Source organism: Dicentrarchus labrax, unplaced genomic scaffold (genome assembly GCF_905237075.1).
Source record: "Dicentrarchus labrax unplaced genomic scaffold, dlabrax2021, whole genome shotgun sequence".
NCBI classification, from domain to species: Eukaryota; Metazoa; Chordata; class Actinopteri; family Moronidae; genus Dicentrarchus; species Dicentrarchus labrax.
In genome coordinates this window covers 66,829-77,561 of record NW_026136863.1, presented here as the reverse complement: position 1 = coordinate 77,561, position 10,733 = coordinate 66,829, and the positions used below count along the sequence as shown (strand labels likewise).

Below are 10,733 nucleotides of genomic sequence, written 5' to 3'. Positions count from 1 at the left end.
ATATATTATAATATATACTGTACATATATATACAGTATATATATTATATACACTGTACATATATTATAATATATATATACTGTATATATTATAACATATGTACTGTACATATATATACAGTATATATATTATATATGCTGTACATATAATATATAAACTGTGTGTATATATATATACATATTATAATATATATACTCAACATATATATACACATAACTCAGTATAACCTGATATAATAGTGGCAGTCGGGGGGGCGGAGACAGAAACAGGAAGTGAGAGAAAAAACTTCCTCAGAAAACACAGAAGCAGAAAAACAGACAGATCCTGTAGCTCAGTTTACTGAGAGGAGTCAGGGAGTAATACTGCAAACCGTCAGTACTTTACTGGGTACCGTCAGTACTTTACTGCGTACTGTTAGTACTTTACTGGGTACCGTTAGTACTTTACTGCGTACCGTCAGTACTTTACTGCGTACCGTCAGTACTTTACTGCGAACTGTTAATACTTTACTGCGTACCGTCAGTACTTTACTGCGTACCGTCAGTACTTTACTGCGTACCGTCAGTACTTTACTGCGAACTGTTAATACTTAACTGCGAACTGTTAGTACTTTACTGCGTACCGTCAGTACTTTACTGCGTACTGTTAGTACTTTACTGCGAACCGTTAATACTTTACTGCGTACCGTCAGTACTTTACTGCGTACCGTCAGTACTTTACTGGGTACCGTCAGTACTTTACTGCGTACCGTCAGTACTTTACTGCGTACCGTCAGTACTTTACTGCGTACTAGTACTCTCAGTGTGTACTCAGATGGACGCAGTGTGTGAGGACGACCTCTGCTGGCTGCAGCTGGATGATTTCAGGATGCTGCTGATCAAAACCATCGAACCTTCAAGAATCACTCCCTACCTCCGCCAGTGCCAGGTACTCCTCCTCCTCCTCCTCCTCCTCCTCCTCCTCCTCCTCTTCCTCCTCCTGGTTGCTTGCTCCTGATTGGTTAATTTGTGCCGTCAGGTGATCAGTGCTGAGGATGAGGAGCAGCTCTTCAATGACCCCAGCCTCGTCATCAGGAGGAGAAAAGTGGGTAAGTCGGTGCGGTCGACACCAGAGCCAGCTTAGCTTAGCTACAGTTAGCTAGCTGGATGCCCCTGCCTCGCATCACTCTTGGCTAGCAGAAAGCTATCGTTAGCTTTGTAGCGCTGCATCATTTATTGTTGACTGACATCAACAGTTTGTCAGAATACACAAGTTAGCATCATGGATCACGTTAGGCAGCTAACATATCCACTCAGATATATGTTAGATAATGATAGTGAGCAAACAAGCTAAGGTTAGCCAGCTGCAACCCAACCACGCTAAATAGACACTTAACCTTTGACCTTTCAGGAGCCCTGCTGGACATCCTGCAGAGGACAGGGGCCAAAGGTTACACAGCGTTCTTGGAGAGTCTGGAGCTGGATTATCCTCAATTGTACAGCCGGATCACTGGGAAGGAGCCCAACAAGACCTTCAGCATCCTCATCGGTCTGCTCACCTGTCTGACTGCTCACCTGTCTGTCTGTTTACCTGTTTCTTTACCTGTCTGACTGTTTACTACTTACCTGTCTATCTGCTCACCTGTCTGTCTGCCTACCTGTCTGTCAGACACAGCAGGTGAGTCCGGTCTGACTCAGTTCCTGATGTCGGAGCTGAGCCGCCTGCAGAGGGCGCTGCAGGCTGAGAGGAAGCGTCGTCAGGAGGCGTGTTCTGTTGCTAAGGAACAGGTAAGCAGGTGTTCTGTTGCTAAGGAACAGGTGAGCAGGTGACTGACTTCTGAGGGTTAAACGCTGTGTTCTGATTGGCCGTGGGGCCTCAGGAGGAGTGGTCTGAGCAGCAGCAGCTGAAGGAGCACGAGCTGAAGAAGATGAAGAAGCAGGTGCAGAAGGTGGTGAAGGAGCGCGAGCGTCTGAGCGAGGAGGTCAAACAGCTGCGAGATCACAACTACACCCTGATGGCTGACATCAACGCTCTGGGCCAGGAGAAGAGCAACGCTCTGCTGGCCAATCGAGACCTTCAGATAGAGGTCAGCTGACCCTGGCGCCCTCATTGAGCCCTACACACAACTTCAGGTGACCTCTGACCTCTGACCTCTGTGTGTGTGCAGGTGGAGCGTCTGAAGCACAGAGCTGAGAGTCAGACCCGACTGCTGAGGCGACGAACGCTGAGACCACTGCAGGAGGTAGAGACCACCTTAATGTACAGCCAATCACAGTGCAATACCTCTGCCTAAGCCCCGCCCCCTGCTCTGTGCTCCAATCACAGTTGAGCAAGACTCAGTCAACTTCCTCCTTTCCTGCACTTAGATTCAATTCAATTCAATTCAATTCAATTTTATTTGTATAGCGCCAATTCATAACAGAAGTTATCTCAGGACACTTTTCAAATAGAGCAGGTCTAGACCGAACTCTTTAACATTAATTACAGAGACCCAACAGTACCACCATGAGCAAGCACTTGGCGACAAGGGCAAGGAAAAACTGCCTGTTAAAAGGCAGAAACCTAGGACAGATCCTCCGGCTCTAGGTGGGTGGTCGTCTGTCTCGACCAGTTGGGGTGAGAGAGAGAGAGAGAGAGAGAGAGAGAGAGAGAGAGAGAGAGAGCGACAGACAGACAGACAGGTGCACAGCAACAACAGCTAATCTATGTTGGAAAGACAACCACGTTCTGAGGTAACACATTTATATAAGTTAGCTAATCAGCTGTCAGAGTCTGAAGCTAACGCTATCCAGCTAACAGCACAATCAGGCAATATGTTCCACTAGCTTAGCATTAATGTTAGCTTTGACTTTGGACTCTGTGTTGTGGACTCTGTGTTGGACTCTGTGTTTGACTCTGTGTTGGACTCTGTGTTGTGGACTCTGTGTTGGACTCTGTTGTGGGCTCTGTTGTGGACTCTGTGTTGGACTCTGTTGTGGACTCTGTTGTGGACTCTGTGTTGGACTCTGTGTTGTGGACTCTGTGTTGGAGTCTGTGATGGACTCTGTGTTGTTGGACTCTGTGATGGCCTCTGTGTTGTTGGACTCTGTCGGACTCTGTTGTGGACCCTGTGTTGTGGACTCTGTTGGACTCTGTGTTGTTGGACTCTGTGTTGTGGACTCTGTTGTGGACTCTGTGTTGGACTCTGTGTTGGACTCTGTGTTGTGGACTCTGTGTTTTGGACTCTGTGTTGGACTCTGTGTTGTGGACTCTGTGTTTTGGACTCTGTGTTGGACTCTGTGTTGTGGACTCTGTGTTGGACTCTGTTGTGGACTCTGTGTTGGAGTCTGTGATGGACTCTGTGTTGTTCAATTCAGTTCAGTTCAATTCAATTTATTTGTATAGCGCCAGTTCATAACAGAAGTTATCTCAGGACACTTTTCAAATAGAGCAGGTCTAGACCGAACTCTTTATAACATTATTTACAGAGACCCAACAGTACCACCATGAGCAAGACCTTGGAGACAAGGGCAAGGAAACACTGCCTGTTAAAAGGCAGAAACCTAGGACAGATCCTTCGGCTCTAGGTGGGTGGTCGTCTGTCTCGACCAGTTGGGGTGAGAGAGAGAGAGAGAGAGAGAGAGAGAGAGAGAGAGAGAGAGAGAGAGGCAGAGAGAGGCAGAGCGAGAGAGAGAGGCAGAGAGAGAGAGAGCGAGAGACAGACAGACAGGTGCACAGCAACAACAGTATTGGCAATGGCAATCTATCAGGACCATGGCAGGAGGCTCCACCAGGATCCATGAGAACCTGCGAGACGAGAAAGCACAAGAACTCCGGGGAAGAAGTGGAGTTAGTAACATGCATTAATGGGACATGAATGAGTGCAGAAAGAGAGAGGAAGAGAGGAGCTCAGTGCACCATGGGAAATCCCCTGATAGTCTAGGCCTATAGCAGCATAACTAAGGGATGGTTCAGGACTCACCTGATCCAGCCCTAACTATAAGCTTTATCAAAGAGGAATGTCTTAAGCCTACTCTTGAATGTGGTGAGGGTGTCTGCCTCCCGAACCACAACTGGAAGCTGGTTCCACAGGAGAGGAGCTTGGTAACTGAAGGCTCTGGCTCCTGTTCTACTTTTAGAGACTATAGGAACCACAAGTAGCCCAGCATTCAGAGAACGTAGTGTTCTAGAGGGGTAATAGGGTACTATGAGCTCTTTAAGATATGAAGGGGCCTGACCATGAAGAGCTTTATAGGTGAGGAGGAGGATTTTAAATTCTATTCTACATTTTACAGGGAGCCAGTGCAGAGAAGCTAGTACAGGAGAGATGTGATCTCTTTTTCTAGTTCCTGTCAGTACTCGTGCTGCAGCGTTCTGAATTAATTGGAGCGTTTTAATGGACTTATTGGGGCAACCTGATAATAAAGAGTTGCAGTAATCCAGCCTTGAAGTAACAAATGCATGGATTAGTTTTTCTGCATCTGTCTGTGATAGTATGTGTCTAATTTTTGTAATATTACGTAAATGAAAGACGGCAGTCCTAGAGGTCTGCTTTATGTGGGAGTTAAATGACAAATCCTGATCAAAGATAACTCCAAGATTCCTGACAGTGGTGCTAGAGGCCAAGTTCATGCCATCTAGAGTAACTATATCTTTAGACAGTGAGTCTCTAAGGTTTTTGGGGCCAAGAACAAGAATTTCGTTTTTTTCTGAGTTTAACATCAGAAAATTGCAGGTCATCCAGGATTTTATGTCCTTAAGACATGTTTGTAATTTAGATAATTGATTAATTTCATCGGGCTTGATTGATAGATATAACTGCGTATCATCTGCATAACAGTGAAAGTTAATGGAGTGATTCCTAATAATGTTGCCTAAAGGGAGCATATATAAAGTAAATAGTATTGGTCCAAGTACAGAACCTTGTGGAACTCCATGACTAACTGTAGTATTTATTGAAGATTCATCGTTAACATGTACAAACTGCGAGCGATCTGATAAATATGACTTAAACCAGCTTAGTGCAGTTCCTTTAATGCCAATTTGATGCTCAAGTCTCTGTAAAAGAATATTATGGCCAATGGTGTCAAATGCAGCCCTAAGATCTAATAATACAAGTACAGAGACAAGTCCATTGTCAGAAGCAGTCAGAAGGTCATTATTAACTTTAACCAGAGCTGTCTCTGTGCTGTGATGAACTCTAAATCCTGATTGAAAATCCTCAAATAAACTATTGTTATGTAGAAAGTCACACAACTCTTTGGCGACTACTTTCTCCAGAATCTTAGAGAGGAAGGGGAGGTTAGAAATCGGTCTATAGTTGGCTAAAACCCCTGGGTCAAGAGTGGACTTTTTGAGAAGGGGTTTAATTACAGCTACTTTAAAGGACTGTGGTACATATCCTGATAATAAAGAAAGATTAATCATATCCAGTAAAGAAGTGCCAATTAAGGGAACAACTTCTTTAAGCAGCCTAGTTGGGATCGGGTCTAACAGACAGGTTGATGGCTTCGATGAAGAAATGATTGAAGTTAACTGATGAAGATCGACAGCAGAAAAACAGTCTAAATATATATCTAAGTTTACATTGACAGAAGTCCCTGAACTTGGAGAGCCACTGATAACTGTTGATGGCAGTTGGTGATTAATTTTCTCTCTAATAGTAATAATGTTATTATAAAAGAAGCTCATGAAGTCATTGCTACTTAAGTTTATGGGGATATGTGGCTCGATAGAGCTGTGACTCTCTGTCAGCCTGGCTACAGTGCTGAAGAGGAACCTAGGGTTGTTCTTATTTTCTTCTATTAGTGCTGAGTAATAGGCTCCTCTGGCATTACGGAGGGCCTTTCTATAAGTTTTAAGATTATCTTGCCAAATTGAGCGATATTCTGATAATTTGGAAGAGCGCCATTTCCTTTCAGATTTCCTAGCTATTTGTTTTAACTGGCGGGTTTGGTGGTTATACCAAGGTGCTAGTCTCCTATGTTTTAATAATTTCCTTTTTATATGAGCGATAGAATCTAATGTTGATCGTAGTGAGCCTGCAGCACTATCGACAAGATTATCAATTTCAGAGGGATTAAAGTCGTTATAGGATTCTGTTAAATTCAGACATGACATTGAATTAAACACTGAAGGAATCTCCTCCTTAAATTTAGCTACAGCACTGTCAGATAGACATCTGCTGTAGGAAGTTTTGCCTAATGGCTTATAATCTAATAGTATGAATTCAAAAGTTATTAAATAATGGTCAGATAGGAAAGGATTATGTGAGAAGACTATTAAATGTTCAATATCAATGCCATATGATAGAACAAGGTCAAGAGTGTGATTAAAACAATGAGTTGGTTTATTTACACTCTGACAGAAGCCAATTGAGTCTATTAATGATATAAATCGGGAGCATAAAGGTCACAACCTTTGACCCTCATCCCTACATAGAGACACATAGAGATCAGTCCACAGACAGCAGAGGAACAAAGCTACACTACAACCTGTTCACTGTCTGCTGATCAATAATCTGATCAATAATCTGATCGTTATAGAAACAGGATGTATAATCTTTAAATATTAATATAATTGATCCTGAATGTCTCCAGAGCCGCAGTCTGGGTCTGCCCACAGAGACCTTCTTCCATCCCAACAGACTGGAGGAGCTGAAGGAGGAGAAAGAGGAGGAGAAAAAGGAGGAGACGCAGAAGGAGACGCAGCAGCAGGAGACACGAGCTCCTCTTCAGATGAACCTCCTCACTAAAGTGTTCGGACTGAGGAGAGACCTCCACAGAGCCGAGGAGCAGAGAGCTAAGGTGAGGAGGAGGAGGAGGAGGAGGAATTACTTTAACAGCACTGTGTGTGTGTGTGAGACAGGTACAACGTTCTCCTGTCTGTCTGCTCTCAGATTCTGGAGGAGAAGGAGGAGCTGGAGCTGCGGGTCACTCAACTGAAAGGAGACGTCAGAATTTACCATCAACGAAACAAACAAACCCTCAAACAGCTGGAGGAGGTGATCAGAGAGAGAGACAAGGTGAGGAGGAGGAGGAGATGATCAGAGAGAGAGAGAAGGTGAGGAGGAGGAGGAGGTGATCAGAGAGAGAGACAAGGTGAGGAGGAGGAGGAGGAGGTGATCAGAGAGAGAGAGAAGGTGAGGAGGAGGAGGAGGAGGTGATCAGAGAGAGAGACAAGGTGAGGAGGAGGAGGAGGAGGTGATCAGAGAGAGAGAGAAGGTGAGGAGGAGGAGGAGGAGGTGAGCAGAGAGAGAGACAAGGTGAGGAGGAGGAGGTGATCAGAGAGAGAGACAAGGTGAGGAGGAGGAGGAGGAGGAGGTGATCAGAGAGAGAGAGAAGGTGAGGAGGAGGAGGAGGTGATCAGAGAGAGAGACAAGGTGAGGAGGAGGAGGAGGTGATCAGAGAGAGAGAGAAGGTGAGGAGGAGGAGGTGATCAGAGAGAGAGAGAAGGTGAGGAGGAGGAGGAGGTGATCAGAGAGAGAGAGAAGGTGAGGAGGAGGAGAGGTGAGGAGGAGAGGGGAGGAGGAGAGGGGAGGAGGAGGAGAGGAGGAGAGGGGAGGAGGAGGAGATCATTTCTATTAAAAGTAAAAGTCTTATTGTCTCTGAAGATGAAGATGATGATGTTGATGATGATTTTGATGAAGATGATGATGTAATGATTTCTGAGCGCTGTGATTGGTGTTTCAGGCTCTGGCGTCGAGGGCGGAGCAGCAGGAAGAGGCGCGGCTGCTCCTGCAGGAGAAGGATCAGTACAGGGAGCAGGTGAGACAGCTGACTGCGCAGTACGACAGGCTGGACCTCCTCCTGCTCAGGTCCAAGGGGGAGGAGCTACAGCTGAGGACACGCCTCCGCAGACTCACCTGCAACACCCACCAGGTGAGGAGGTGACGAGTGAGGAAGAGGAGGTGGTGATGATGTAATGATGATGTAATGACGAAGGCTTTCTTCCTCAGTGTGAGAGGAGTGTGAGCAGTGAGGAGGAGGAGGAGCCCACAGAGAGCGCGGCTAAAGGTAGGGCTCATGTGACCTACCTGTCAGGTACATGTGCAGTGATGTCATTAAATGATGTCATGTGACCTGATACCATGTGACTGATCAGGCAGCAGTGAGGAGGTGCCCAATGGGACGTCGGGGGAGAACGAGGAGGCGGCAGTGTCTGGGGAGAACGAGGAGGTGACGACGCTGAAGGTGCACAGCGCTTCTCCTCAGGGAGTGTCTGACCTGAAGCCCAGCACTGCTGCATTATGGGTAATTTACCTGCCTGTAACAACATGTTCAGTGAGATCTTCCTGTTAGCTTAGCTTAGCATAAAGACTGGAAACAGAGGGAAACAGCTAGCATGGCCCTGTTCAAAGGGAAAGCTCACTGATGAACCCTGTCTGTCTGTCTGTCTGTCTGTCTGTCTGCATGTCTGTCTGTCTGCATGTCTTTCTGCATGTCTGTCTGTCTGTCTGTCTGCATGTCTGTCTGTCTGTCTGTCCTTCTGCATGTCTGTCTGACTGTCTGTCTGTCTGTCTGTCTGCCTGTCTTTCTGCATGTCTGTCTGTCTGTCTGTCTGCATGTCTGTCTGTCTGCCTGTCTGTCTGCCTGTCTGTCTGTCTGCATGTCTTTCTGCATGTCTGTCTGTCTGTCTGTCTGCCTGTCTTTCTGCCTGTCTGTCTGTCTGCATGTCTTTCTGCATGTCTGTCTCTCTGTCTGTCTGCCTGTCTTTCTGCATGTCTGTCTGTCTGTCTGCATGTCTGTCTGTCTGCCTGTCTTTCTGCATGTCTGTCTGCCTGTCTGTCTGTCTGTCTGTCTGTCTGTCTGTCTGCATGTCTTTCTGCATGTCTGTCTGTCTGTCTGTCTGCATGTCTGTCTGTCTGCCTGTCTGCATGTCTTTCTGCATGTCTGTCTGTCTGCCTGTCTGCCTGTCTTTCTGCATGTCTGTCTGTCTGTCTGTCTGTCTGCATGTCTTTCTGCATGTCTGTCTGTCTGTCTGCCTGTCTTTCTGCATGTCTGTCTGTCTGTCTGTCTGCATGTCTGTCTGTCTGCCTGTCTTTCTGCATGTCTGTCTGCCTGTCTGCATGTCTGTCTGTCTGTCTGTCCTTCTGTCTGTCCTTCTGCATGTCTGTCTGTCTGTCCTTCTGCATGTCTGTCCTTCTGTCTGTCTGTCTGTCTGTCTGCATGTCTTTCTGCATGTCTGTCTGTCTGTCTGTCCTTCTGCATGTCTGTCTGTCTGTCTGTCTGTCTGCATGTCTTTCTGCATGTCTGTCTGTCTGTCTGTCTGCATGTCTGTCTGTCTGTCTGTCCTTCTGCATGTCTGTCTGTCTGTCTGCCTGTCTTTCTGCATGTCTGTCTGTCTGTCTGTCTGCATGTCTGTCTGTCTGCCTGTCTGCCTGTCTGCCTGTCTTTCTGCATGTCTGTCTGTCTGTCCTTCTGTCTGTCCTTCTGCATGTCTGTCTGTCTGTCCTTCTGTCTGTCTGTCTGTCTGTCTGACTGTCTGTCTGTCTGCCTGTCTTTCTGCATGTCTGTCTGTCTGCCTGTCTTTCTGCATGTCTGTCTGTCTGTCTGCCTGTCTGCATGTCTGTCTGTCTGTCTTTCTGCATGTCTGTCTGCCTGTCTGCATGTCTGTCTGTCTGTCTGTCCTTCTGTCTGTCCTTCTGCATGTCTGTCTGTCTGTCTGTCTGTCTGACTGTCTGTCTGTCTGCAGGAGGAGAAGACAGACGGCTTTCTGACCACTATAAACCGACCGAACTTCTTTTACCGCAGGTCAGCTGATTCCGTAAAACCTTTGTATTGATTATTGATTGTAATTGATTGTTATTGATTGTTATCGGACTGAGCTCACTTTCTTATTGTTTCCATGGCGACAGGAAGCGAGCGGTCAGGACGAAGCACTGCGGCAGGGAGTACGCAGCCAGTAACCATGACGACAGCAGTGGAAGTTACATCACCGACTCCGACTGATGAAGACTGTTTTTACCTGATGATCTCTTCCTCGTTATCGTAGTCATTGATCATGTGATGGGTTGATCAGGTTACAGAGTAAAACTCTTTTATTGATTTAATAAGTAAAATATTGTATAAATTATATAATATATATTATATGACATCATTTGTTTTATTAACGAGGCGAGCAACGAGGAATGAAACGTGTTCAAGAGAGCGCCATGAAACAGGAAGTTGTTGGAACCTTACTCCGATTCTCCAGTCGGACTCAAACTCTACATGTTTGATAGATGTGCCCCCTCGTAGCGCCCCCTACTGGCACTAACCTGGTGTTACTACCATTTGATTTACATTAATTATTTACAGTCTATATTATTATTATTGATCAGAGTGTACATCAACAGCCTGGTCCTGCATCAGAAACTGATCAGCTGATAGATCAATAATCAGTGAGTCTGTCAGAAAGAAGAATATTAAGTCTGATTGTTAAAATGATAAAAATACAGAATACAGACAGAGAATGGATCAATATATCAGGAAAACATTCACAGGAAATAATCAAACTTCCTGCAGTGATTGAGTTCACTGTTTGTGTTCATTGATCAGTTGATCAGCTGTTATTGATAGTGATCAATATGAAATATACAGTCAGTTTATTGATCATAATTCAGATTTATGTTACTAATTTTCTTCAGTATGTAGTTTAAAGTTTGTTTATGGAAGCACAGATTGTTGTTGTTGTTGTTGTTGTTGTTCATGCGTCTGTTGAATTAAATTAAACTTTAATGCATCATCATCTATTTCCCTTTTTTATTATTACACATAAATATTAAATAAAGATTA

At 45.3% G+C, this 10,733-nt stretch overlaps 1 protein-coding gene across 1 annotated transcript; it reads left to right on the top strand.

Annotated features, from left to right (window-relative positions):
- The first annotated feature begins 329 nt into the window (after window positions 1-329).
- Window positions 330-10,686, top strand: card9 (caspase recruitment domain family, member 9). The gene is made up of 13 exons (XM_051394662.1): window positions 330-927; window positions 1,018-1,087; window positions 1,390-1,527; window positions 1,648-1,766; window positions 1,859-2,065; window positions 2,147-2,221; window positions 6,558-6,764; window positions 6,857-6,982; window positions 7,650-7,838; window positions 7,916-7,973; window positions 8,062-8,210; window positions 9,652-9,710; window positions 9,815-10,686. Exons 1-13 carry the CDS (start codon window positions 814-816, stop codon window positions 9,906-9,908), a joined length of 1,605 nt encoding a protein of 534 aa, XP_051250622.1. The 5' UTR covers window positions 330-813; the 3' UTR covers window positions 9,909-10,686.
- The last annotated feature ends 47 nt before the right edge of the window (window positions 10,687-10,733 follow it).

Bases quoted from the DNA above. Each gene is read 5' to 3' on its own strand.
- card9 (XM_051394662.1), top strand. From the start codon at position 814: ATGGACGCAGTGTGTGAGGACGACCTCTGCTGGCTGCAGCTGGATGAT. The intron at 6,765-6,856 runs GTGAGGAGGAGG...GTCTGCTCTCAG, and splicing joins CCGAGGAGCAGAGAGCTAAG to ATTCTGGAGGAGAAGGAGGA. The intron at 6,983-7,649 runs GTGAGGAGGAGG...TTGGTGTTTCAG, and splicing joins TGATCAGAGAGAGAGACAAG to GCTCTGGCGTCGAGGGCGGA.